Source organism: Capronia coronata (assembly GCF_000585585.1).
Source record: "Capronia coronata CBS 617.96 chromosome Unknown acBCG-supercont1.8, whole genome shotgun sequence".
In the NCBI taxonomy this organism is placed as follows: Eukaryota; Fungi; Ascomycota; class Eurotiomycetes; order Chaetothyriales; family Herpotrichiellaceae; genus Capronia; species Capronia coronata.
Genome location: NW_006912900.1, coordinates 639,139 through 665,553, shown reverse-complemented (window position 1 = coordinate 665,553; position 26,415 = coordinate 639,139). Strand labels below are relative to the sequence as shown.

General features: G+C 53.3%; 13 protein-coding genes across 13 annotated transcripts; 5 read left to right on the top strand and 8 right to left on the bottom strand.

Moving 5' to 3' along the window:
* Window positions 1–38: 38 nt before the first annotated feature.
* Window positions 39–524, bottom strand: A1O1_08488 (uncharacterized protein; the record flags this gene model as incomplete). The annotated part of the gene is made up of 1 exon (XM_007729348.1): window positions 39–524. The coding sequence occupies one exon, from the start codon at window positions 522–524 to the stop codon at window positions 39–41; it is 486 nt and encodes a 161-aa protein (XP_007727538.1).
* A 653-nt stretch (window positions 525–1,177) lies between these two features.
* A1O1_08487 (fused signal recognition particle receptor) lies at window positions 1,178–3,145 on the top strand (the record flags this gene model as incomplete). Its single annotated transcript, XM_007729347.1, has 1 exon — window positions 1,178–3,145. One exon carries the CDS (start codon window positions 1,178–1,180, stop codon window positions 3,143–3,145), a length of 1,968 nt encoding a protein of 655 aa, XP_007727537.1.
* Window positions 3,146–3,316: 171 nt separating this feature from the next.
* On the bottom strand, window positions 3,317–4,560 carry A1O1_08486 (uncharacterized protein; the record flags this gene model as incomplete). The annotated part of the gene is made up of 2 exons (XM_007729346.1): window positions 3,317–4,436; window positions 4,499–4,560. The coding sequence occupies 2 exons, from the start codon at window positions 4,558–4,560 to the stop codon at window positions 3,317–3,319; spliced, it is 1,182 nt and encodes a 393-aa protein (XP_007727536.1).
* Window positions 4,561–5,076: 516 nt separating this feature from the next.
* A1O1_08485 (uncharacterized protein) lies at window positions 5,077–6,585 on the top strand (the record flags this gene model as incomplete). The annotated part of the gene is made up of 5 exons (XM_007729345.1): window positions 5,077–5,356; window positions 5,399–5,500; window positions 5,708–5,851; window positions 6,017–6,333; window positions 6,445–6,585. 5 exons carry the CDS (start codon window positions 5,077–5,079, stop codon window positions 6,583–6,585), a joined length of 984 nt encoding a protein of 327 aa, XP_007727535.1.
* Window positions 6,586–7,105: 520 nt separating this feature from the next.
* A1O1_08484 (uncharacterized protein) lies at window positions 7,106–8,980 on the bottom strand (the record flags this gene model as incomplete). The annotated part of the gene is made up of 6 exons (XM_007729344.1): window positions 7,106–7,812; window positions 7,862–7,967; window positions 8,070–8,386; window positions 8,440–8,511; window positions 8,563–8,772; window positions 8,830–8,980. The coding sequence occupies 6 exons, from the start codon at window positions 8,978–8,980 to the stop codon at window positions 7,106–7,108; spliced, it is 1,563 nt and encodes a 520-aa protein (XP_007727534.1).
* A 718-nt stretch (window positions 8,981–9,698) lies between these two features.
* Window positions 9,699–10,141, top strand: A1O1_08483 (uncharacterized protein; the record flags this gene model as incomplete). Its single annotated transcript, XM_007729343.1, has 2 exons — window positions 9,699–9,915; window positions 9,972–10,141. The coding sequence occupies 2 exons, from the start codon at window positions 9,699–9,701 to the stop codon at window positions 10,139–10,141; spliced, it is 387 nt and encodes a 128-aa protein (XP_007727533.1).
* A 444-nt stretch (window positions 10,142–10,585) lies between these two features.
* Window positions 10,586–11,200, top strand: A1O1_08482 (uncharacterized protein; the record flags this gene model as incomplete). Its single annotated transcript, XM_007729342.1, has 1 exon — window positions 10,586–11,200. One exon carries the CDS (start codon window positions 10,586–10,588, stop codon window positions 11,198–11,200), a length of 615 nt encoding a protein of 204 aa, XP_007727532.1.
* A 382-nt stretch (window positions 11,201–11,582) lies between these two features.
* On the bottom strand, window positions 11,583–14,304 carry A1O1_08481 (uncharacterized protein; the record flags this gene model as incomplete). The annotated part of the gene is made up of 3 exons (XM_007729341.1): window positions 11,583–12,529; window positions 12,619–14,088; window positions 14,136–14,304. 3 exons carry the CDS (start codon window positions 14,302–14,304, stop codon window positions 11,583–11,585), a joined length of 2,586 nt encoding a protein of 861 aa, XP_007727531.1.
* A 2,352-nt stretch (window positions 14,305–16,656) lies between these two features.
* Window positions 16,657–17,502, top strand: A1O1_08480 (uncharacterized protein; the record flags this gene model as incomplete). The annotated part of the gene is made up of 1 exon (XM_007729340.1): window positions 16,657–17,502. The coding sequence occupies one exon, from the start codon at window positions 16,657–16,659 to the stop codon at window positions 17,500–17,502; it is 846 nt and encodes a 281-aa protein (XP_007727530.1).
* A 724-nt stretch (window positions 17,503–18,226) lies between these two features.
* A1O1_08479 (uncharacterized protein) lies at window positions 18,227–19,659 on the bottom strand (the record flags this gene model as incomplete). Its single annotated transcript, XM_007729339.1, has 2 exons — window positions 18,227–19,224; window positions 19,323–19,659. The coding sequence occupies 2 exons, from the start codon at window positions 19,657–19,659 to the stop codon at window positions 18,227–18,229; spliced, it is 1,335 nt and encodes a 444-aa protein (XP_007727529.1).
* A 682-nt stretch (window positions 19,660–20,341) lies between these two features.
* Window positions 20,342–21,823, bottom strand: A1O1_08478 (uncharacterized protein; the record flags this gene model as incomplete). Its single annotated transcript, XM_007729338.1, has 2 exons — window positions 20,342–21,541; window positions 21,605–21,823. The coding sequence occupies 2 exons, from the start codon at window positions 21,821–21,823 to the stop codon at window positions 20,342–20,344; spliced, it is 1,419 nt and encodes a 472-aa protein (XP_007727528.1).
* A 1,517-nt stretch (window positions 21,824–23,340) lies between these two features.
* A1O1_08477 (uncharacterized protein) lies at window positions 23,341–24,883 on the bottom strand (the record flags this gene model as incomplete). The annotated part of the gene is made up of 2 exons (XM_007729337.1): window positions 23,341–24,334; window positions 24,390–24,883. 2 exons carry the CDS (start codon window positions 24,881–24,883, stop codon window positions 23,341–23,343), a joined length of 1,488 nt encoding a protein of 495 aa, XP_007727527.1.
* A 220-nt stretch (window positions 24,884–25,103) lies between these two features.
* A1O1_08476 (uncharacterized protein) lies at window positions 25,104–26,098 on the bottom strand (the record flags this gene model as incomplete). The annotated part of the gene is made up of 2 exons (XM_007729336.1): window positions 25,104–25,722; window positions 25,797–26,098. 2 exons carry the CDS (start codon window positions 26,096–26,098, stop codon window positions 25,104–25,106), a joined length of 921 nt encoding a protein of 306 aa, XP_007727526.1.
* Between the last annotated feature and the right edge of the window lie 317 nt (window positions 26,099–26,415).

The following is a 26,415-nucleotide window of genomic DNA, read 5'->3' as shown; positions in this document are numbered from 1 at the left end:
GTACCATCCTGGACGAGAAGTTAGGGCCAGGCCTTGTGCTATTGATGCGGAAGCCAAAATGAGAGCAGGAGACCAACTTTATGAACATATGCCTTGACTGGTCGAAGGGTCATATATGCGACTCCGTCCTGCTCGCTATACTCGGCCCGCCTAGTCTGTAGTTTTCCAATCCAATTTGGATTGTTGGCAATCTCAACAGTCGTGTGCCACAGCAACCCTCCGTCCTTCGTTTCATGAAGATCCATGGGCCCGGCATAAGAAGTTAGATTCCGTCCGATGCGCAAGACTTCTTCGTCCGAGGCCTTGCTCCAGTCATCAGATTGAAGTGGTGTCAGGCTAGCCGGTTTGACCAGGATAGCGCAGAGATATCCGGATTGAGAGATGACCACTTTACCGAGAGGCTTATCGCCGTGTGGACGAGAGACGAGTTTCTTCTCAGGTCCTTCTGCGTCGTACATCTCCCATGAGACCAGGCTCCAGGCTCCGGCGAGCTTGTCGCGATGCTTTTTGAATACATTTGTCATTTTATCGACCTGCTTATATCAAGTGTCATGTAGTATCAAAAGCCGATCTAATAGTGAATGTGTTAAGCACGAGCTTGGTCAGTCAGGAGTCCAATCATTGCGTTGATCTTTGCAAGTCGATCGTCAGGTCAATACTATGTGACGCTGGCAAATGAACTCTCCACAGTCGGAGACAGCACGTCTGTACCTAGGTAGCAATATGAGGGGTGAGAGGACGTGATACGTTCGCCTGGCGCATGAAACCAATGGCGGCGTTCGTGACGGCAAAGACCTACAGACCATGCATGAAGAGCCCAGCAGTGACTCTTTGTCGCCCCTCATGGTGTCTGATGAGTCAGTATCTTGTCCTAGAGATTGCAGGCTTCGTCCTGACAAGTTCAGATATCATCCTCCATCTGGGGGAATGGGATGTACATATTAGATAATGCGCTAATGGGTTGAATGACTCCCCGTACATAAGTTGCGGCCAAGCGATTACGGCGGCGCATTGGAAAGCATGAGATATGATATTTCGACGTCAGTGTCCGTCAATCGGTGATAGCGACAGTAACGAGTCGTGTCAAGTTTGTGACTGAAAGTTGAGCCTTCCCGGCTCTGCGCATGGTTCTTTGACTGCCTCTGTCTGTCGCAGTGCCTTACCAATCTCTCTCATCATGCTGGACGCCTTCGAGATCCTCACCACTTCCGGAGTGGTGTTATGGTCTAGATCCACCTCTAATATCGGCGCCATCGCAGTCAACAGTTTGATCAACGATGTCTTTATCGAGGAGAAAGTTCGACCACCCGTGACAAACTCCGGCCATCCTGCCTACAAACATGACAAATACACCTTGAAATACACACTCGTCAAAGACCTAGGCCTGATGTTCGTGGCGGTCTACCAGTCCCTTCTCCATCTCACATGGGTCGACAAACTCCTCGATGACATCCGAACCATATTCGTGGAAGTATACAGAGGGCAGTTGGAAGAACTTGACTATGCTGTTCTGAAATACCCGTTTGACAAATACTACGATGAAGAACTGCGCAGACTGGATCAGACCACGGGCGGGGCTGTCAGCGCCGAGATCCCTCGAGTTGAAGTGCAGGAGGAGAAGAAGGTCAATGCAGAAAAGGCGGACACTGGGGGTCCACCGCCGCCGGAGCTGCCTCAGCTTCTCAAGGCGCAGCCACGAGCTGTGCCAACGGTGAATGGGGAAGTCGCAGAAGACCTTCCTGCTCAATCGCCCGATTCACCGCGCCCGACCAGTCCTCTGCCAGGGGTTGCAGGACATTTGTTGACAGAGAAAGCGAGGCCGGCGAGTCGGGGTTCGCGCAGAGCCCGGAAGGCAGTGCACGCCGCAACTACAAATGCTTCTTCTGGCGATGAGACAAGGAGACCCAGAACACCTCAGAAAGCTGCGAAGAAGGGACGTGTCTGGGGTCCAGATGGAATGGCTGACGAAGCAGACGACAAAACCCTCGACTACTCGGCCGTCGACTCGGATGCTACCGGAGAGGCAGGTGTAAGATCCCCCCCGCCAGAGGCGATCAGTCAGGAGAGTTGGGGCACCAAAAACAAGCAAGGTCAATTCGTATTGAAAGACCTCGGCGATGAAGTCACAAAGATCCTGAAGTCCGCCGATTCAGGCAAAGCCGAGACTAACGGGACTGGCGCGACCAAACTTGGGGCGATCTCGGGCTACTTCAGAAACATTGTTGGAGGGAAGACGTTGACGAAGGAAGACCTGGAAAAGCCCCTGAAGGCTATGGAGGAACACCTCATCAGCAAGAACGTGGCCCGCGAAGCTGCGGTCCGAATTCGCCAAGGCGTCGAAGAGGAGATGATTGGAAAAAAGACGGGAGCCTTTGAGTCTATCGAGACAGCCTTGCGCCCGGCACTGGAGACCTCACTACGGCGGATACTGACACCCCGGTCGTCGTTGGATCTTCTGCAGCAGATAGAGACTGTTGCCAAGCCATCAGGGGCGAAAGCCAAACCGCGGCCATTCGTGATCACGATTCTCGGAGTCAACGGCGTTGGGAAGTCGACCAATCTGTCAAAACTCTGCTATTTTCTTCTGCAGAACAACTATCGCGTCCTGATCGCTGCAGGAGATACATTCAGGTCTGGTGCAGTGGAACAGCTGAATGTCCATGTGCGAAACCTGAAGGAGCTTACGGCCAGAGAGAACTTGGGCGCGGTCGACATCTACGAACGAGGCTATGGCAAAGATGCCGCCAATGTGGCCAAAGATGCGGTCGCTTTTGCGGCTGCCAACGACTATCAGGTTGTCCTGGTCGATACTGCGGGACGCGCGCACACAAACACCCAGCTCATGGCGTCGCTCGAGAAGCTGGTCGATCTTGCAAAGCCGGATTTGATCCTCCAGGTTGCGGAGGCTTTGGTCGGCAACGATTCCGTGGGACAAGCGCAGAACTTCACCAAAGCACTGGGCAAGAATCGGAAGCTCGACGGCTTTATCGTGTCCAAGATCGACACTGTCGGATCTGGCATCGGGACCATGATCAGTCTGGTCCATGCCACTTCAGTGCCAGTGCAGTTTATCGGCGTGGGCCAACACTACGGAGACCTTCGACAGTTGTCGGTTCCTTGGGCTGTGAATATGTTGATGAGCTAGATTAGCGTCCTGACACGGTGGCTATCATCTCGCGTGGGATCGTGCCCCGCGGCAAGCTTGAACGAAGATTCTGCGATCCTGGCATATAGCACACGCGCTACACCAGATAACATATCGTGAATGAGAAGCGTGACAGACCAAGAGATCAAGCATCAGAGAACAGGTCTGGATTCATACTATTCTCCTGAAGCACACGCTTGCCACTCCCTGACCTTTCTGGCCGCCAAACTCATAGACCGGATACTTGATCGTATCGTAGACCTCGAAGCGTCCTCCCGACTCCTCCGTGCGTGGTAATGTAGCACTCGTGAACCACGATATCACTTCCTCTTCAGTCCAATTACAGCTGGTCACCAGCAGGAAGCCGCCAGGCTTGACCATCGACAGCACTTTTGCCGGATAGAGCTCACACACGCGCCGCTCACGGACGGACAAAGCGCCGTCAGAGTCGTTACTAGGACCTGGTCCCACCGAAACGGTCGCCGACGACAACGAGATGGCATCGAACGTGCCTTTGTCCAGAACCAGATCAAAGCCGTCTGACTCGATAGGCCACCATGCTTGCTCGGTCGGAGTGTCGTTGATCAGATCGAGGACTTGGAAGGTGATATCCCCGTTTCCTCCCCCGGTGGTTTCTGATGGTGTTGTGCTTGCTTCGGATATATCTGTAGTTGTAGCTGGCGCAGGGGATGTGGCGCTGGAAGATGATTTCGTATTCGAAGATGGGTCCGAATGCGGATTCGAATTCCTGTTCGAATCTGACGAGGCCGAGGCCGAGGTTGAGGCTGAATACTGTCGCCACAGTTTCCGCGCCAATTCAATACTCTGCAACGAGTAATCAACGCCGACCATGCGTCCGGCATACCCTCCTTCAAGCCTCAGTGCGAACAGTGCACTGCCATTGCCCGTGCCGAGATCCAGAACGGTAGGTAATCCACGGGTAGTAGTGCTAGTGGGACTATGACCATCAGTGGCCGTCTTTGTGGTCGAGTTTGGAGTCTTGTTGGTGACAGGAGTGTAATTCGGTGCAAGGGGAAATGTCGTCGAAGTCAAAAACGCGAGAGTCTTTTCTGGAGCGCCGACGTCGTCGAACCATGACTCAAGCTCTGATGGCTCTGGAGGATCTGTGGGAGCAGTATCGTCTCTGTCCTCTTGGTCGCTTTTGTCGTCATGGTCATGGTCAGAACCATTGTCTAGATCATTCTGATAGTATCGATCCCAGCTGCAGTCGGAGACCGTGCGAACGGCAGTTGTCAGACGGAATTCCTTGAACGAAGATGAAGACTCCACACTGGCAGGGTATCTTGGGTTCAAGGGACTTTCTGACAGGATGGATGGTAGGGACGTACTCACTACTCTTTCGTTCCTAGTTCGCTTGGGTCAAGGTGGGCTGGACGGGTAGGTGATCTCGACATGTCCTTTCCCACTGTTGATCTGATCCTGCAGTGTTGACTGACGGATGAAGAGATGACCACGGGAGGGAAGGATCAACCTCTGTACATATTACTCTGGTATCTCGATAGTTTAAACAGGAGGGACGTCGAAGGATAACCAACAACATGGAGCCTTAGAACGGTCGAAAAGATTTCTGGTATCGACAAAATCTAATCTTATCTAATCTAATCTTCACCCCGCACAGCCTTGCATCTCATCTTATCTCGGTCAGCCTCGAATGGAGAACAATTTCGTTTCCTCGTCTTCAACTCCAGACGCCTAGGTAATACATAAGGTATCCTCTCCACGACCAACAGTCTCAAGACGGCTCATGCTCATGTCAAGAGGGTCGTGGAAGAGGTACTGACTGGGCCTGGGAACGACACTGACACCGATACAGATACATGCTCCAACCACTCTCTCGATCCCTCCAATGTCACAGATCATTCTCATTCTCATTCTCCCCACGTACCCGTACCCGTACCCGTCTTAACACCATGTTCCTATCACGCATTTCGCTTCCCGCCCCTCCAACCCCGGAAGCCGAAGACATCTTCTCGTCGGCCCTGCCGGCCCTCTTCACCGACGACGCCCCCAACAGTCACGGCACGCCCGGGTCGAGCGTGACATACCATTCTCCGCGGTTTGGGGATCTGGCGCTGCGCATCCCAGCCTACCCGGGGTTCGAGGAAGGTCGAAAACTGTTTGCACACCACTTGTGGAATGCCGGCGTGATTGCCGCAGATGCCATTGAGACAGCTAGTCAAGATCATGACGGTGTTGGAGAAGAAGAGCACCAGCCTAGAAGTGAGCGCGGAGAACGAGATCGCCTGGATACGCAGGACCCAACGCACGTCCTGGTCCAATGGAACAAGAAGTACTGGGATGTGAGAGGGAAGCGGGTTCTTGAATTAGGAGCTGGTACGTATACGTGATAGCAGCTACAGCCACAGCCATAACATACCAAATACCACCCGTGTCTCTTTCCAGCAAAAGATGAGAGAATCTTCGTGGCTTCAAAGCGGCACCGGAGAGCCTTCATTTCATCAACCTTGAAGCTGACAAGATCAAATTCTCATGTCCTGAATCGTCCAGTTTGCTGACCTTCGTGTCTGGTGACCACCTTAGGAACGGCTCTTCCGTCGCTGATCTGCGCGCTGGCTGGCGCAGCGTCGGTCACGATCACGGATCATCCCTCTTCGCCTGCCTTGACGAGCGGGGCAATTGAGCAGAACGTCAGAGATAACGTTCTCAAACGACGACGAAAGCGAAGTGATGTCCCAGACACGTCTTTGTCCTCTGGACAGAAGCCAACTTTGGAAATCAACGACCGTGTCGGATCCACGGGATCCAAGGCTGGGGTTGAGTCTGAGCCCGAAACCAAACCTACTACCATCGATATCGACACCAGTACCGACATCGACACCGAAACCGAAGCGACATCCATAACAAACGTGGACGTGTTCGGATACACATGGGGGACCAGCAAAATGTATCTGACCAGCCACTACGGCAAACCGGCCCCGTCTCAACCCGACTCTTTCGACAGAATCATCATCGCAGATTGTCTCTGGATGCCGATGCAGCATGTGAACCTGGTCAAGACGATCCTGCGGTACCTGGAATCCTCACCTACAGCTCCAGCTCCATCTTCATCTCCATCTTCACAACAACACCAACCCGATGATCAAGCCTGTGTATTTGTCGTGGCCGGGTTCCATACCGGTCGTGGGATCGTCCGGCATTTCTTCAAGGTCGCCACGGGCGAGTGGAAGAATGAAAATGGCGATGGTGATGGCGATGGCCATAACGGGGAAGATGCAGATGCAGATGCAGATGCAGATCCAGATCCAGAGCTTGCTGAGGTGCAAGGACGGCTGCGAGCGGCGGAGATTTTCGAGATCGATGTCAGCGGCATTCGAAGGCCTTGGCTGCCTGTGCGAGAGGGAGAGACCAAGGAGCAGTCCAAGAGATGGTGTGTTTGCGCCGTTCTGGTGAGACGGTGATGTGCTGCCGTCCTCAAGCGGCTTCAGCGACATATTTCTGGAGAGAACGAAACAGCTGTAAAATAGTAGTCATCGTCAGTACAACCCCTACACAGTCGAACCGTACGGGGACCACGCTGCGTCCATAAGAGCAATGGAGACATGATTCGGGCATTGCATTTTATTGTGCGCTACTTCTCACGCCAACCATAGTCTTTGGCAACTCTGGTGCATGTCGGCTTCATAGTCTACCTTTGAGCCAGGAGAAATTCGACGCCCATCCCGAGGACAAGGGGACAATCCTCACAACTATCCATGCCGTCGTGGCTCGCCTCCCATCATGCAAAACATGTGCTCAGCCCTGACCCTTCGCAGCTCAAAAAGCCTCCTCGTGAAAAGCACTGGTATAGCCCCACCTGATGCCATAAAATGCATGAACGCCCTTTTGACCGCGCTACAGCCCCGAGAAGCCGAGTCCGAACCGCCGCTCATCAGTATGTCCCACCCTGAACGCCGCGCTAAAATGCTGATCTTCACGTCCTCAGAGTGATGTGTTGAACCGATTCGGAATTTGAGACGGTGAATGCATAGGCATTTGGAAGTTGAACCGGTCACTCACAGGTCGAGACCGTGTAAGATCGGAAGGAGTCTCGGTTGTTCTCGGTTGCTTCGGCGCCGGCTGATCGTCGTCATCATCGCTGAGAGTCAGGTCGATGACATTTTCGCGTGGTCTTTTGGCGTGTCTCGAGGTCGACGGAACCGTCGAATCTTCTCTCGATGAGAGAGGAGGTGTCCTGACGCTGTGGGGTGTAAGGGTTTCAACCTTGGCTTTGTAATCTGCTCGTCCCGGTATTACGACAAGATCTTCGTCATCGTCATCGTCTTCGTCATCATCACTTGGAGTAGGATTGGTGTTGCGATTTGAGGCATCATCATCCCGTTGAATATGCCATCGTCCATCAGGCTCGACAGCGACCGCTTCAACATCGTCCGGCGTTGAATTCAGAATGTCGTTAACATACAAATCCAGCGCCAGATGATCCCATGGAGCAGGTTTGTAACAGATCGGACAGGTCCACGTAGGGGCCTGTTCCTGGAGTTGTAGATAAGCGGACGCATCGAAGCACTGGTTGTGATTGCATGCGATCGACCGGCAAGGGGTGAGGATTCGACTGTACGCCACCGGATCTTTCAAGGAAAGGACGCTTGATGTGGCCACGATGTCGGGGTCTTCAGCTTTTGTCCGCACTGTTGTCTGTCAGCACGAGAGAGCAGGTGGTCGGATCTTGAAACGTACTGTTACGCAGGACTTGTTCTTTGCTGATGGTCTTTCCCTGCCTGAGTTCGGACACCATCACGTCAATCGGCTTTTGCGACACCAGATTGACTATCAAATAGTACTTCTGTGGTTGAGATTTGCCCTGTTTAGCATGATCGTTCTTGATTAAAGATCGGATAAACAGGAAAGGCCAGAAGAAAGAGAAATTCACCATGCTCAGGCGTACCTTGGATGTGAGCGCATACACCATCTCAACAATGTTCGGATAGTTAGGCTTCTTCTTGATGAGATGGGTGATATCGGCTGGCCTGGTTGACCCGGGTCGGTTCTTCAATCCACGAAGATTCGCTTTGACTTCGTCTGAATTACATTTCAGTTCCACGTTATGGGGAAATGCAATGTCGTGCTCTCGAGAGTACGGTTGAAAGCCCTCTGCGGCGCAGAACACCATGACTCGTAAATTCGGCTGTGTCTGGAGTTGATCTGCGAGGGGCGCTGTGAGTGAGACTGTCAGACGAGCTGTGTCGCGAGTCGTTTCTCGAGCTATTGCGGGTCAGCTACCGGACACAAGCTTGAATTTGTCTCAGAAAAGTCACCTTTGCACTCGAGCGTATTGGTGAGCGGTTTGACGATACTGTAAAAAGGCGAGTCCTTGAATGTTATGCGGTCTGTCATGTCTGTTAGACCGTCTCTTTCATATTGACCGATTGTATCCTTACTGGGCGCATAGGGTGAGTTCGGAGACATGGCATAGGAGGCATGAGGGTTGGGCGACGAGAATTGAGGCGACGCCGAAGAGGTCGGCGTGTGGGTCGAGTATGGTGAAGGGTAGGTGTTGGAGGAGTTGTAGATCGGTGGAAGGCCTCTGATATTCCCACGCACCCGGCTCAAGCCTGCCTGGTCGCCGGCATTTCGCAACTTTTCGATATCTAGCGAGAGGTTAGATCGGGTAGAATGGTAGAGGAAGTGGTGAGGCAGTTCCATACGTGCAATGGCTCTTATCTGTAATTCACTCTTCACGCCGGACACGGGCAATCCTTCAGTCCGTAGCAGTATCTTCAACTTTTCAACGGTCAAGGTCTTGACATGGGCCACCATGGCCTGCACCTGGTCCTGCGCCTGCACGTATCCCGCCATGGTGGAAGGCGTACTCGAGCAGGAGGAAGATCGCAGGCGTGGTGCGGATTCAACAATGATAGATCGATTAGCGACGGTAGACGAACATGATTTTGATGATGGGCAGAACGGCGGCTGCCCTAATGGTGTTCTATGGTTATTGTCGAAGCATGCGCCCGAAAGTCAAGGTAAAGGAGTGAAGTTGAGGCTTTGGGGTTGGACGATGAGGTTAACGTTGGTGTTGGTGTTGGTGTTGGTGTTGGTATTGGCGTTGAGGTTGAGGTTGGGCCGTCAGGCTGAAGGCGGGAAGTCGGTCGAAGCAATAGAGGAAGTTGAAGTAAATGCGAGGTGATTGAATGGATGGGAGAGTGATGGAGTGGATGTGATCTGGATGCGTTCGATGGCGATGGAGATGGCGAGAGCGAGAGCGAGAGCGAGAATGGGCAGCAGGCAAGTCGCAGCCTATCAATATCAAGCCTAATAGTACTATTTATTCGGGCCCAAAGCCCCATCTGAAGAGTTGAACTTCGTCTACTGGCTGTAATTCATCGACGTAGCGGCAGAAATTCTTCGCCTTGTCCCTCTCTCCGCAAAGAATCTCGATTAAACCACCAGCCTACTTAATACGGTACTGAAGGATCACAGACTACCTATTGCACACAGTCTACAAATTCTGCCATTCACACACCACCCACCTGTACCAGATCCCATCCATCTACAAATTTCCTCTTCAAACACTATGGCCAAATCAGCCAGAGCGTCCGTCGTCAAGCGCAACCACCGCAACCTGCGTACCAAAGTGTTTGGGCCTGCCCACGATGCTCGAACCGCAAGACTGTCTGCAAAACTGCAAGAACTGTCAGCGAAGCCTCGACCGACCGAGGACAAGGTCATGGCACTCGACGTTTCAGCCGAGCAAGAGACAGAACACCCGTCCACAAATGACGGCGGTGAAGGTAGGGCTTGCATGCCTACATCTTCCTCCCAGCAGACACTGACTCGAACCTTTTAGATATGGAAATCGATGCCCAAGGAGCAAAGATGAAGCCAGTCAAGCCACAGTCAGGCAAGTCACACTCCAACCGGAAAGAACACAGAGTGTCCAAGAAAAAGGAGAAGCATTCCATGGTGTTCGCTTCCGAAAAGGCCAGGAGGAACAAGCAGCAGAAGAGCAAACGATGAGACAGAAGAAGTCTAGGTTCTTGGTTCATTATGCAAATGCAGCGACAACAACGAAGCGGAAATGCTAGTATGCCTGAAATGCATGCCAGAATATCTCTTGCCTGCTCCTGCCGATGAAACCGGTTGAATGACTGTACTTGACACCCTCGCCCCTGCTTCTGCTTCTGCCTCTGGTGCTCACCAGGCGGGAAGACATTCGTGAGATCTCGACCTAGAGTCTCCTCTCCTTCTTCCAGATCACCATCACCATCACCATTACTACTGCCGGCAGTATATCGCACCAATACTGGAGCCATCGCCAGGAACATCATTTTCATCTCCATCTCTTGACATTGCATCTTCACACATCGCATCACCGTACAGTCTTGTTCCTTCGTTATATTGCGCGTGTACGGCGGGCCTTTACCACCTCCTTTCCTCAAGATTTCCTCGACACCGTCAGCAATGGATCATTTGCCATTCTTCGAACCGCGCCGACCCACCGGTCCGATGGGCTTTCTCAACTACCCGGCGGAAATCATGAACAGAATCTACCACGAGCTCTTCGTCGACGACAGCCACGTCCTCCTGTGTCTCTTCCCCACAAATCCGACGCTGCGCAGCGTCACTCCGAAACAGTCCTTCTCCGATGCCTCTATGCCGGCTGACGACATGTACTGGTCCCGTCTCCTCAATGGTCGATATTATGCGGACAGCAATGGCCGGTCCGCCCAGTTCCTGCGAGTGTGCCGGAAAGTCTGGCTGGAAGGGACGCCGGTGCTCTACGGGAATCTCGCCTTGGCCATGCGCACAATCGCAAACCCGGATGCATGTATCAAACACACTTTCCGCAGAAATGCCCGTTACATTCTGGCTTCAGCCAAGGTTATGTATCCAAGCTACCATCGGCCAAGCAGCCACAGCACGGAAGGGTGGAAGTTGATTCGGGTAGTTCAATCAGATGCAACGGGTTCTTTGAAGCTTCACTTGAAAAGGGCGCGCTCGTCAGGAAAACCGAGTGCGCATGTGGGTTGGCGAAGAAGAGCGCATGGGCATAAGCGCAGATCATTGTCATTCTGAGAGATGCTTCGGTTGGAGCTTTGAGGACAACTGTATTTCATTCAGTTTTGGCTACTGGCAGAGTTTAGACTTGAGTGTAAAGGTTTGTTACAATCAAGCTATATTGCCTCCCATCTGTACAAGTAGCCGCTCTGTTGCCGTCAAGCCCATATACGCAAATGCTAGACGTATGCACCACCTGTGTACGTAGTAAAGCGGAGGCGGTATGTTGAGAGATCGACCGCGAAGCTGCAATTGAAACCAACCCACATGCATCAACAGGAGTAGTATCTCCTCCGCCCCAGCCGTCACCCTGGGAAGCTCCTACTTTTCTCCCTACCACAGTTTCCAGCATCGGTTCACATCACATCTACAGACGTCCATCCCCGACATGCATTTCACTTCACCACGTCTTGAACCTCCACCCACGCTTGGCCGGCGTGGCGTATTTCGCACTGCCACTCCCACTCTTGAGCTGGTAGATATTCAGCTTGGCCGTCCCGCCACAGTTCTCCTGCGCATTTCCAACACAGGTGATGGCACAGTCAGCATCGCCGCCTGCGGACTTGGCCGCGCCATTGATGATGCCGGCGCCGTTGCAGAAACACTGGTTCCCGTTCTCGACGCCCATCCAGGCATAGCCCTTGGCGAGACACAGCGCCGCGCACGCCTCGACCGTCAGGGTCGTCGAGGTGGTGGTGTACGCGCCGTAACTGGCCGTGGAGCCCAGTGCGCGCGCGCCCGCCGGTTCGCTGTAGCAGCCGACATAGCCGTACTGCGAGCCGGGCTGGTTGTGGATGTTGACCGGGTTGGGGTTGAACGGTTTCACATACAGCGTGTTGTTGTACAGGCTGATGGCGCTGGGCCCGCCGCATGTCTGGCGGTTGTTGCCGGAGCAGGCCATGCTGCATTTGTTCGACGCGATCACGCCGGACCGCGGGTCCAGTGTGCTACCGGCCAGACACTGCGACGCGTATTCTACCCCGAAGTATTGTAGGTTCAGGCTCTGCGCCGTCTGGGCGCACGAGTCGACGGTCATGGAAGTCGACGACTTGAACACGGCTGCGAGGGCGCGTGGGTTGCTCGTTTCGCTGTAGCAGTTGAGATAGGCGATGCCACTTGCAGAGGGAACCGCTGCGACGGACGATGAGGAGGAGGAAGGGGTCCCCGAGGAACTGCCACCACCGGTGCCACTTCCACTAGATGGTGTGGCCGTTGTATATGATGACAACGACCATACTGAGAGGCGAGACCCGCCGCCGCAGAACTCGGTCTTGTCGCCCGTGCAGAAGGACGAGCAGTTGCCTTGGCCGACTTGTGTGGTGCTAACGGTGTTGCCGCAGTAGCATTCTAGGAGTCGAACATATCAGTCATAAGTTTCTTGAAAAGGGAGGGGAGGCTACAAAATACAAGCCCATTTTGTTTCCGGAATAACATACCTTGACCATATTCGGTGCCGAACATTGCGTAGTTGCTCTTCTGGCAAAACACTGCACACGTCTCCAGTGACATGTTGTTGCTGTTCGAGTACGAGGTTCCAGTCAGGGCTCGGCCTCCAACGCCTTCCATGAAACAGCCCTGGTACGTGGCATTTCCACGCGAAGGTAGAGTCAGGTTGGTCTTGCCAGCGACAGGGACACCTTTGATCGCAGGACCCGAGTATGTTGTGTCGTTCCAGATCTGCATAAGCCCCTGGCCGCCGCAGAACTGGAAATTGTTGCCGCTGCAGATCATGTAAGACTGCCAAGAGCACGTAATGGGGTCCTGCAGGATCTGAGACATGGCGCTGGCGCAGTAGCATTGTGTTGAATACTCAAGGCCGGCGAGGAAGTAACCATTCTTCTTACAGAAGGCGGTGCAAGTATCAATGGTCATGCCTGTGGTGTTTGAGTAGCCGAGACCGGCCAGCGGGCGCGGTGTTCCTGTGTCGTATGAACAACCCATATATTGCCAAGTCCCGACCTTGTCTCCAGGGATTGCCACCGACCGGTTCTTGTAGTCCTGGTTGGGGATGTAATTGAGCGCCGGCTGGACAGGGCAGGTGTTCTGAGCGGCACGGAGCGGTCCTCCAGTCGGGGGATTACAGCCGGGGAGGACTTTAAGCATGCCATGAACAGTCTCGTTGACCAAGGGTTGCTGCTCGGGACAGTTCCGACTGTAGTACGGATCCACAGAAGCAGCGAGAGGAGGGCAGAGACCAATCTGGCCGCCGTTCGTGGCTTGAGGTCCCATACATTGGCTGATGGCATCGGCCTGCACTTGCGGATCCCAACCATTCAAGAAATCACCGTGGAAGCCATAGCCCGTGGTGTCACCATTGGCGAAGACAAACATCCCTCCATCGGACTGGTCGACGCTGTTGACCGAATAAATGATTTCAAAGAACAGATGAGGCAGCAACTTCGGATGCGTAGGCGGACAGACCCCGTTGTCTATGCCGGACAGGTATGCAACGTGGCTCTGGTCCGACTTGAACAGATTGACCCCATCCCAGCAGCTCTGGAAGTGGATTTGCGCACGTAGACCGGAACTACACCGAGTCACGTTGAATCCAGGGGTCTCAGGCATAGGACCGCTGCTGTCGAGACAAGCAAAGCTAGTTCGATCAGCAACAGGTCGGCCGCCGTACTGCTTATTTCCATAAGTATTGGTTGTTGGATCATAGGCCCGTGCAGCCGAGTCTCCAGAAAGAACACGGAATCCGGGCGGGAAAGCAACGATGTTGGCAATGTCGACTCCACGGTCCAGATAGTAGACGACAGTTCCGTCGTGTGGGACTTCCTCGAAAGAGCCATTGCGATGCCTATAGTACAGTTGAGGGGTCCAGTAAGCACTCTTATCCTTTTGGATGCTGCACGAGGTGCAGTATGATGCCTGCAGACTGTCAAAGGTCGAGGTGGTGTTGATGTCTGTCCATGATTAGCATCGAGGGAATGTCATCTCAATCGAAACATACTATTCGGTCCGGCAATGGTATGACAGTGTCCGGAGATCCCACCAGGAGAGATGATGGGATCGACTCTGCCTACCTGGACGGTGCCGCACACCATCCGCCAGAAAGCATCAACATTGCCAAAGGTCAAGGTGAATACGATTACCAGAAAGGCTCCTTGGAAGTTGGTCATGTTGACGGCTTGCCAGGGGCTTCACAGAGAGGGTCGATCTGAGAGAGGAAGAGAGAGGGGCGAGGATGTCAGAACCCGAAGCCATGCTTTTGTTCGAGAGAGAAACGATGAAAGAGAACAAATGGCTGCTTTGGGACGCGGACGCGCCGCGACGAGAGATCGGCTCTATGGTGGATTGGTGGATCAACATGAAGAGTTTGCCGCAACAAGCAATCAGGTGTTGTTCAAGGGATGGTCGAGCAAGACAGCCATGTGGCATCCTATAGGAATGTGGACTGGATGTTGCAAGCTGACGAGAGCACGGAAACAAACAAAGGCCATGATGGATAAGACGTGCGCACGTGGTAAGAAATCGACGGCGAGACAAAGGGTCGGAGAATGTCCTTTTAGTGCTCGCATCCTGCTTCACATTGAGAAGCCAGGAAAGTGTGTTCGCTTCGGAGCATTCGAATCTTTGGCAAAACAGAAGACTTCTCGATTCTGAGGCCATACCCTACCGCCATGGACAGAGCCTGCTAGGGAGGTGCCCAATGCTGGGTGTACGTCTTCCACGCACTGCATACCACAACGGGTCATTCGCAGGGTTGACCACAGTGCTGAGAGCTGACAATGCGCAAGCAAGATTCATTCAGAAGACTCCGACTGTCTGAGCGCTCGACGATGGCCAGCCTAGAAGCAGCTGTTGAACAATGAGATGAAGGCTGAAGTCGAAGAATGCGAGTCAGGTGATGAAGAGGATGAATTCTGGCCTTTCCGTTTTCGGACCACGCGTTACGCGTCGGAAGCAATTCTCGCGAACGACGCGTCAAGCTCCAGATTCGGGTTTTCAAGCTCGAGTTTGTGCCCAGATCGAAATTCATACCATCCAGGAGAAGACTGATGGTATTCGAGCACTGCCATTATACTTACTGTTGCATATATTGGTTGGAGCTGGATCGATCGACTGGTGGACCCAGGAAACTTTTAGAGTTGCGCGGAGGCCGTGGCTCGTATCGATTGTATCTGCCAGGCACTGACCAAGTGTCCGATTGATAGATAGATACAGAGGTACACATGGCCACGGTCATAATACTCCGAACAACGCCAATCGATAGCTGCAGTGCTAGTGAAACAGATGTACGTTGTTAGCTCTCCAAGCAAGGTGTTGTTGACGCTTCACCGACCGTCTGGTGGATGGATACAGGGTTTACTCAGGTAGCCATGCATACCTAAGGTACCTAATGGTCGTGCAGCAAAACTGGACTAAAATACCACTGGCGGGAGCTTCAGCACCGTACGAGTTATATGTGCATTCGAAGACCTTCGAGGGTCACCGGCAGGATGGAGAAGGCGGCCGAACGTCGCTCACTGCATTAGGTACATAAGCGTCGGGAGAGGTGGTGATGACCGTACAAAATTCGAGTGATTGTTGTGTACTAGGTCCCCGCCTGGTAGGCTCCTGGTTACTCTGTAGATACTGAGAGTCTGCATCTCGGAGGCTGAGAAGTTAGTGCTGCATCATACTAGTAGTACTAGTAGGAGGTGATAGCGAGCAGCAACAGCCTAGCAGGAGCAGTAGTAGTTGTGGTGCTTGTGAATGTAGCTGAAGAGCCTGGGAGCTTGCCATGACTCCTCGGTAGAAAATCTCGATGGGTTTGAACCCCTGATCCCTGGCTCTTGCTGGCTTCAAGTTCAAGCTGCTCGCTCCTTCCCGGCGCTTGGTTGACAGCTGCACTGACTGCCAGTGGCAGATCATCCAACGCTCGCTCCTTCCCGCGCGCCCGCTGCTTCCCAAATCACTACCGCTACTAGGTACTAGGTACTAGGTAGGTAGTATGCTCCTACCATGTATCCATCTGGCATCCATCACTTTTCCATTCTGTTTGTATCCTATCTCATCGCATCCCATCGCATCCCAGCGCATGTTATATTTCCATCAACTCGGCCGATTGCATCCATACTCATCATTCTCATTTCCATCAGCAGGAGTAACAGCAGTGTCCACCCCTGGATATCACACCTGTTCGCCGACTCCTCATCTGCATGCAGTGTCACCCTCTAGCCAGCACCGGCATCCACATCTGCAGCTTTCGGCCTCCGTCGCACACCGCCAGCACTCCTGCGCATCCTTCCTCGTCTCCTCGCCTCCTCGCCTCGCCTCGTTCGCATGACGAGTCCTAGTAACTTGAACTATCCGCCTGCGAGCTCCGAGACGACCCCCATAACATAAATATATACATTTGCGACACCTCTCTGCTCTTTGCGCCGGCGCGACCGATCTCGAGTGTACGAGCACAGCTAAGGCGGACAAAGAAATCAAGCCACTCCCAACTCCGTCCCTCAACCAGGCTGGCGTATTTGTATCTAGCCCAAATGCTACTCCCGTCGGCCTTCTCATGCGAGGGCCCTGGCTCTCGCAACCTCATACCTCAGAGACCCAAGCTGCCGTCCTTCGGCGCATTTCTACCGCAGCAACAATCATCTCACTCCGTATACCATGCGCGTCCGCGTCCCAGTCCGCTATCATCCAGTTGTCGCGCACTACAAGCCATTCTAGGCACTCCTTCAGTGACCATACCACAACCAGCCGCGCAGGACTCGCGGCGCAAGCTGAGCGACCCCTTCGTAGTGCAAGGACGAGAGCAAGAACATCCATTCACATTCACGGTCCCGTCAAGACCACGACAAATACACAGAAACGTCAAGAAAAGACGACGCAGCGAGTTCGAGCGGGACTCGACTCCCTCGGAATCGTTAGATATCCAGATGGACGAGTGTCCCCCGTCTCCTCGCGCAGTCCGCACACCCAAACGACGACGGCGCATACCCTTGTCCGTGCCGATGGGATTGTGCGCCGATGACTTTCGCGCGCTTGAAACTCCCTTCGAGGAGAAGGGAAGAGAACAAGAAGAGGAAGAGCTGCTCGACATGCCCGTGACGAGCCCGCAACATGTCCAGTCCGACCGAGACTCAGCTTATGGGTCATCTCCATCCATAGAGGATGCCGAATGGACGGTTGAAGACGACCGAATACTCGTTGAGACAGTCCTGGAGAAATTCAAGCTGTCGAAACGAGAGTGGAATGACTGTGCCAGGATCTTGGGCAAGGATAGAGACAGTCTGGGAAGGAGGTGGAGCTTGTTAGTAGGGGAGGGGCATGTCGGGCTCAGAAGAGGTGGCAGGATGTCCCGGACCAACTTGGACATTTCAAGTTGGTGATGGCGGTGCACTGCGTCTTGTATGGCTTGGCTGATGGTCTGTCTCATTGGGTTGAGAGACAGTGCACTCGGACTCGTCATAGACATCATGCCATACATTCTTTCATTCATACGCACAATTCTTGCTTGTATGAATAGCTACATACGTACCTTAGGTGGGCTAGGTACCTTATATTTGGGGTCCAGTTCCAGCGAACTGGGAAAGTCGCAAGTACCTTATATCACACAGACCATGCCTGGTGCTCCGAATCTTTCATCTCTCCGCTTCCGCGCTTGCGTTCAGGCGCGCCGGTGCTGTGCTGCTTCCTCAAACGACTTGTTCAGGTTTGCCCAAGAGAGTCGTAGAACTGTTTGCGCATTGGCATCGAGTACCGCTTGCCCTCCTGTCCGGTGACAAAGCCGGTCCCGCGAGCACCAGCCGCGTGTATGTCAAGCTTGGTGCGCCGCTTCAAAGGGGCAGCTTCGTAGATGCTCAGCGACCGTGGAAGCGGTCGCCCGGTTCTGTATGCCGCATGCGGGGTCCGAGCGATCCATCAGGACATCGCCATCTTGGCCCTCCGAAGGCATGGTCCCCTCCAGGCCCCACCGCGGAGCTGAAGCTGGCAGCTTCGTTGGTCGCCGTAGATCTCCGGCTCCAAGCAGTCAAAACCCGGATCCAGACAAGGGGCGACCTGCAGAACAGTGATGGTCTTGAAACGAGCCTTTATGTTTATGTGTTTCAGTTCCTAGAATCGTATCTCATAACTCCCGGCCTTGGTCATATACCGAACCCACTTGACGCTGCTGTAATTGGTCTTTTCGAAGATCTTCAAGTAGCGCACCAACAAGCCGGAGCTGGTGAACATGAGCAGCGAGAAGGTCATGTTCAAGGGCGGGCGCGACCAGGCCTTCTGGTTGGTCATGCTGGTGAGTTGGGCCTCGGCACTGAGGACGAACTCGCTGCCGCCGACGAAGCGCGCGATCTTCCACACGATACAGTTGTTTTCCGGCTCGTACTTGGCCTTTCCCTGGGTCGTGCGTTCGGTGATGCTGGCCGTGTTCAGCGGGGTCGGGATACGCACCACGACGTTCGTGGCGAACAGCTTGCTGCCGTAGTTGGCCTTGACGGCAATGCTGTACTCGACCTTTGTGGTGCCGACCTCGCGCACGATCGCGTGCACCTTGAACGGCAGGTTGACGTTCTCGACGGCGCGGTAGCGCATCAGCTCGAACTCGCCGTCCGGCGGCACGAACGAGATGGTCCGGTCGCTCTCGAACTTGCCCAGCTGCACACATTGGTGGAACTGGCAGTCTTCCAGGGTGACGGAGCCGGCCGCGGCGCGCGTTGCTTTGCGGCCTCCGTCGTAGTTGCCCATGGGCCCTTCGATTCCCTGCTGGACCTGGCCCACGACCAGTTGGTCGTTCAGGCCGAACTTGCACTCGGGCGTGCCGGTCAGGTAGGCCCGCATCATGATCTGGCCGGTCACGTCGGCGCGGAGCACCGTCCCCGTGGCGCTCATCAGCAGGTTGACGTCCTCGATCACATCCACAAATGCCTCGTTCTTGCGGTATTTGATGTCTCCTCTTCGCCAGGACTGCGCGCCCGTCGCTTGCATCGTGATCTTGGACGTGTCGCTCGACGGCGCCGACACGGACCGGATCGCCGACGAAATGTTGTCTGGAGTGATGTACATCTTGAGCACGTCGACGTCGGTGTTTTGCGGGTACCCGAAATCGAGGATCTCTATAAGAATCAAAACAGATCAGCTTCTTGTACAAATGATTTTGACGGTTGTGGTATTGCTGTTGTTGTTCCACGTCAAGGTCTCTAGAGCTCCATACCATCCAGCAACTCGTAGATGAGCACAAAGTTGTTCTTGACGGCATCCTCGTCGAATTTGCCGAAATACTGTTTCCCCAGCGCTATGAATCTGAACAGAAACTCGAAGATGATGCCGGCATTGGCGTTGCTTTTGGTGATGGCCACAATGTAGATGTTCTCGTGCTTGACATGGCTGAACGTCGTGGACCCGAGGGTCAGGATCGGTGACCGGACCTGGGCATTCGAGATGACTTGGATGCGGAAGATGTCTGCGAGGCGAGGCCGGCAGTCGGGTCGGAATGCTCGAAAGATGAGGTTCTCCCCCTTCTGGTTGAAGAGGAGAATGCCGCTCAACATGTTTGCCTCCTCATCACGGGCCTCGTAGGCCAACTTGTGAAGGAACTGGTCAAACAGGTCAAGGGGATGGATGAGGCACGTTACGGTTAGCCAATCTCTTGCTGTATCTGGGGTTGAGCACTGCTGCTTTTAGCACTCGGCAGTAGTGGCAGTGGTGGTATGCCCGCCGCTATTAACCGTAGTAACAACAGTAGTATAGAGCCTCTGAGCACGTCCCCCCAAGCCGTCAGATCAAGACGTGGTCTGCTATGAATGACCCGTACTTGTAATCGTCGTGCACCATGATTTACATGAGACTCAAACTCAGCCATTGCGTGAATTCCAGTATTAGGATATTATCTAAGTCTATATTCAAATCAAATTTATGACAATTGGGTATCCGCGTACTCTCTTCGCTATCCATGTTTGCTCGCTATACCCAGACCCAAACCCAAGCGCCGTCGCTTTCCTGCAGATAGAAAAAGAAATGAACACCTCTTCAGCTTATTCTGCCCTGCTTCACTTCTAATGTGTCCGCTCGAATCGAGACAAGACCAGCGCGCTCCTTCAATCCAAGTAGCATAAATCAAAACGTATCGTATCTTCGTAGTTTCCCACAGCAAGTGGGAGAATATGGGAAGCGGAAACATCCGAGCATGAGCTTCCCATTCTTCCCCTTCTTGTAGCCGCAAGTAGGACGTAATCAAGGCATATACGGAGGCGGGGCATAAAGCAGCTCTTCCGCATTCTCCTCAATATACCCCAGCAGCGGATCGAGACAGTGTCGACCAATCACGGAGTATGGTTCGGCCGCTCGCAATGTCACCGGCAGGCGAAAATTCGCCATGAACGGACCCTTGAGCATTTCCTCCGACTCAAACTTCATGGACAGGTCGAGGGTGTAGCTGATGTCCAAGAGCTCGGAAGAGACTGAAGGGCTAGTGACGGATTCGGGTAGGAGGAGATCGATATCCATTGACGTCGTGTAGTTCGTGGATATCGAGGACGGGATTGAGTTGTGGGATGATAAATCAGAACCAGGTGTGTTGGTATACAGAGGCGGCAAAGTGACCGACAAGTCCTGGATTGAGACCGTCGTGCTGTGAACGGCGGTTTCAACAGCTGACGGTCCCGTTGTGAAGACCTTGCGCGTAAACCATTTCGCTTTGACTGAACACTTTAGACACTTGATCCCCGTTTGCGCTTGTGTCTGTGTTGATTCTCGGGCCTGTAGTTGCTGGGTAGACCGCGACGGAGAGGGTAGAACGACATCAACGGCAACGGGGATCGATAGGCGACGACATCCAGTAGCCATGCTAGAGGAGTCGGAGATCAGATATCCCAGCCGTTTGGGCATATGGACGGATAATTCCGGATGGGCCTGGGAATGGAAGAATCTGTTGATAGGTCGTCCTGAGTACGGCTTGGCTAGTTGTTCGACGCGGTCTGTTTCGTGCGACTTATTGGATGACGCAGACGAAGGCGAAGACAGTGGAGGAGATACTTCGACCTCCATCGGCATGGCCAGCGAAGAGATGTCCACAGGACAGCTCAATTTTCGAACGACTTCGCGCGAGCCACAGCGTAAGAACAGGGCTTCGAGCCAGTAGAGAACGTCGCACGACCCATGCACGAGATGTCTGTCTTTCAGAGCCGTGACGCGCGTGATGTATGTAGACCCGGTGATTGTCATGGAAGGGAGAATTGCGTCGAGCCCTTCACCTTGGGTAGATGTTCTGTGCCGCGTGTTGAGGCTCCTCTCCTCATGAGAAGATTTACATCGCTCACTTGTGGAAGGAACAGGACAAATGAAGTCGAGATGTTGTTCGTCGGTCTGTTGCTGGGATGCAGAATAGACCGGCTTGAAGTCGAGGTTGGATCGGAGTTCGGTGGAGATTGGGAGCTATGATCAGAAACAATGGTCAGCCTCGCATGGTACTTGGGGGTAATGGTCGGCAGAACGAACCTTTTCGACAGACAACTGAGCACCGATTCTTGTCCTGATTGCTCCTCGCAATCGTATATTGACCGTGTCGAAAGAACCATCTTGGTCGAAAACCGTAATGCGTCCATGGAGCCGCAACCGCGGATGAGGAGCGGACTTGTCTTCTAGGTTGGAAAGCACATCGTGTTCCTCCGCGGCCGCAGTGGATATACCCAACACTTCAATCGTCGGCGTTGACATGTTGCAAGACTCCCTGATATGTTTTGCCAGGCTCGTCCTTGTGTTGAGATGGTATATAATATATCTCTGTCAATGCGAATTTGCTTATTCCTCTGGGATGACCAGCGATGGACTGCGAGTATGTCCTTCGTCAACCCTTTATAAATTGGGTAATGACACAATAACAACAACGTCACCGACAGCCCCAAGTGTCCGTGAGACGTGTTATTAATATAAGAAAGGGGCGTGAGGCAGTGAAAAATGCGAAAACAAAAACAAGGTTGTTGTCTGTTTCGAATTCGGATCCAGGCGAGCAGGGAATACCCGGTCAGGGGAGATGAGATGGCGGTGTCCAAGTGGTTGGTTGATGGCCAACCGACGTGTAGGCACTGGCAGTGATCGACCCAAGGGATATATCTGTGAAATATCGTTCTAACAGGCTCTCACCAGTTTTCCGTTTGACTTTGGCGCGCGTGCCTCATGCCCATCATCTTATACTTCATGACCTACCTGCCCACCAATAGAGTATTTATTTGCCAACCAGTGACTTTGAGTGACATCCAGCAGCGAGCTGCCTAATCAGAAATGAACGCCACAGGGCCGAGAGCGAGAGATATTGGAACGCGATCTATTGGAACAGTGACGAGCATCATCGAATTCCGGTAGTCTGCGGCGATGAAACATCGCTTTCTCTCTCCACAATAAAACGATTGCAGGCGAGAAAAGCGTCCGGAGTTGAGGCCTTCGAGTGAGATGTTTTACTCTGCCCGTTGTACCAGGTACACAGACAGTCGAAACCAAACGAATAGCCGCCGTACTAGACCTGCAAACGGTTTAGCGGATGTTTGCGGGTGAAGGTTCAGACGTGGATCCCGCCGGCTGAGGGAAAAGCAGCGAGACGCCGCTGCTGGGGAAATGCGGGATGTGGAAGAGTTGAGCGAATAGAAATGGAGGAAGATTTCGACTCGGTGCTAAAGCAGCAAACAAATCTCTCATTTTGAGGTCAATGCGTCAATGCGGATGGACCCGCTCAGATTATTCCCAATGTGGTATTTTCGCTGCGAGATGCTGTTTAGGGCTAAATGCGCCGAACCCCGTCTTCTCGCCTCGCGCCATGGAGTCGACGACCAACTAACAAACTGTTCCTGGACTATGAACCTTGGTTGAAAATTATTGGTCTAGACCTATCAGGTTCAGAGTTGTGCCGGATGTCAAAACGTCCAGCCCCGACAGATAGGGGGCCCGGGGGGCGGCGGGGGTTTGGAAATCAAGTGGCTGGTCTGCGTCCCTGCATTAGGACGAAATACGATGTTGACGAACAGCGAGATTGGCTTGAGTGAGGAGCAACTGACAGTCAGGTCGTAATGTTTCATTCTCCGCACTCGTTGACGAAGTTCAGTCCCAGAGTTATATGCATATCCGATCTTTCCATCATGTTGCGAACCAACCACCCCAGTTTTGCAAGACTCCCTCATATCACATATTCGGCAAACACGTGGGTATTATACAACAAGTTTAATGACGGCCGTCATATCACATCACTGTACCTCCTGTACCTCCTCTTCCCATCCCCATTGCTCGCGGAGTTCTCTGACTCGATGCGCCGTCGATGCACCCGTCTCTCTTTCAATATTCTTGAGCAATTCGATCACCACCATGCGATCATCTTTTGCTTCAAAGCACAGCCCAGCGAGATAGAGCGAGTGAACCATCTGTCTGGCAACAGCGGGCGGAGGCTTGCCCAAAGCGATCCCACATATCTGTCGGCTGTGGTGCTCCGACTCTTCCGACACCTTACGAAACATCCGGATCCGGTTGGCGAGATTGCGCGTATCGCTCTCGTCGACAGGTTGGTTCAGCAGCAACAAGATCTGTGCGAAATGGTACAGTTGTAGGGCCGCCGCGCACATGGGGACGGAGAAGAAAATGCGGGTGAACCGGGGTGGATGATCGGGTGGTTGGTCGGAGGGAGTCTGCGCCCCCATTATCGCGTATGGCTGGAATGTGAACGGCAGATTGTCGTACCAGTCCTCGAGTTGGCGCCGTAGTTGCTTCCAACGGGTAATCCGGCTTCGGAGGGAGTTTGGGCCCCCAGCATCCGAGCCGGGTTTTGTCGCCGGAGTGTCGAGACTCATGGGAGTGTGCGCAGTGCTTCCACCTGCATCTTCCGGAGGAGCAATGAAATTCATGGTCCGTAGGACAATCCAAATCAGCGTGCAGGAGACCAGGTCCTCCCTATCTCCAGGTCGATATGACACAACCGCACTGCCGGGTGTGATTGGGTCGTTATAGGTCAGGGTGCCGTCATCCGTCACTGGCAGCCCGGCGGCCTTCCACATGGTCAGATTGTCTGGGTCAAGCCGGGTCTTGGAGTGGTTGATGTACGCCGCCAAGTAGTCGGCACGTGCGAAATTCCAAAAGGCGGCCCGGCCTGCTTTCATCGAGATGAAAGGGTCGGGTCGGGGACGCGGGGCGGACATGGCTTGAGGGATGATCTTGGTTTCCAGGAGAGCCTTGAACCCATCAAGGTGCCTGTTCATCGTGTTAGACAAGAGTAAAGGGACGGAGTGGCCGACTGGTGACTTACTGAGACCAATCCTCTGTAGGGTTGTCCAGTGACTCGTACAACGAGAAGACTGAGATGGCGGCCACCAACGCTTCCATATCCGCTCCAGATGATTCCTGTTCATTAATCCTCCGCCGCTTATGAGGCAAGGCGGTATTAGAGACATTCCTGGTACCAGTCTCTGAGGCGTGTCTGGTGGTGTTGGATCTTGACGTGTGTCCGATCCAATCATTGTTGGAATCACTCAACCAGCGTTGTAAGAATATTCTTAGATAAGAGATCCCCCGGTCGTAGTAATTCGCTGCCTTGTAAAACCAATCGGTATGTTGCATTGCACCATCTTCGCCCATAATCGGTAAGAGATGCTGTAAGTCTTCTCGAGGGGAGTGGTTGGCTAGCAGCTGGCCAATTTGATTGGCAGCTACGGCAGCCATCGCTGACCGTAACATGACGTTTTGTACCGCTTTCAAAGGTACTATCCGGCTAAAGTAAGTGTCGAGATCAAACAGATCCATTCTGACATAAAGTTAGATGACTTAACTAGGCACGGGTATTCAACCATAGCTTACGAAGGAGATATCGCTTGCACGAAATGCCGCGTCAGACAGGCCAATTCGGTGGCTCTCTCGTGAAGATATTTCTGGCTGTACTCTGGCCGCGTCCGACTCCGTTCAGAGCTGTTGGAAAAGCACGTGTTAGCTGACTGAGCTGGATGTTCAGAGACTTGGGTGCTGCTCACCTATCGTATACGGACGACCTCCCACTCAAAGATGCATAATCGTTGGTTAACAGATCTTCGTCAGTCTCGGGTTCGCTCTGATCGGTCAGGATGACAGGTAGCCCAGGAATGAATCCACAAGCATTGTTCCCCTTGGCATAATACGTATCGATATCGAGGTCGAAATAGTCCTCGCTGATCGAAGTGTCCATGTCCGATTCGGCATATTGAGGTCTGCCGAGAAGCAATTTGGCTGTCGGATGCTCCTGGGCATGTTGAAAGCTGTTGTAGTCCTGGGGAGGATACTGCAGGTTGGCCGGGTTGGTTGGCTGAGGGACAATGACTTGACGGTGCGATGTTTGGACAGGTTGAACAGGCTGGAGGGTGTGCGACGGCTGGGGTGGTTGTGGCGGAGTAGGTGTAAAGGGGCGAAAGTCTGGACTCTGCTGAGGGAGGACCCCAAATCCGGGGAATTGGATATTGCTGAGCGACGATCGTGCTGTAGAAGGTATGCTTGCAGGATTGTCTGGGGTAGATTCGACCGGCGGTGATAGGATTTGCGGGATGATGGGATAGAACTGGTTCAAGCTACTTTGAAACGAAGACTCACTGACACGCTGAGTGTCAGGCGGTGTGCTTGAGGTCTGGCATGGTATCAACAAATGAGGCTCTGGGTTAGAAACACGTGGAGCGGTAGGTGTAGTACATACAGGATGGTTCTGCGGAGTGGTGGAGGTGTGTCTTGGTAGGGTTGGAGCAGGTTGATAGTTGTCATCATATTTCCGTCGAACCTTGATGCCCTCGTCGAGAAACTTGCGTTCGGTATCATAGCCCGTGCATGGTTTACCCAACTTTTCACATCGTTGGCAGCCCGGTAGTCGTTTATCACACTAATCTCGGTGAGCAGACGTCTCCAGACGGAAGCAAGCCAGGGACCTACCTTGACCCGACGCTGTCGGCACGTGTTACAGGCTCTTTCGGCCGCGGTCTGGTTGCCCGGATGGCTTTCCATGTGAGATGAATTTCAGAAGAAGCGAGCGGCGCGATCTTGATCGGTATAGGTTGCCATTAGATGGCGCCACGGGCGGGCAGAGCGGGATGGCTCGACGATTGCAGACAATGAGGTGTTGACTGAGAAATTGCTCCGTCGATTCGAATTGCATACGGATTGAAAATCAGACCACAACGATAGGATGCTGAGGGCGACGACGTTTGATGAAGGTTGAGAGGCGATGTCAGAACCGAGATGGGAAATCTCGCGCGATATTGCCATGTTGAGACTAGCGGGCAAAAGTCTGACTAAGATTGACCGAGCCTAGCTTGGCGGAA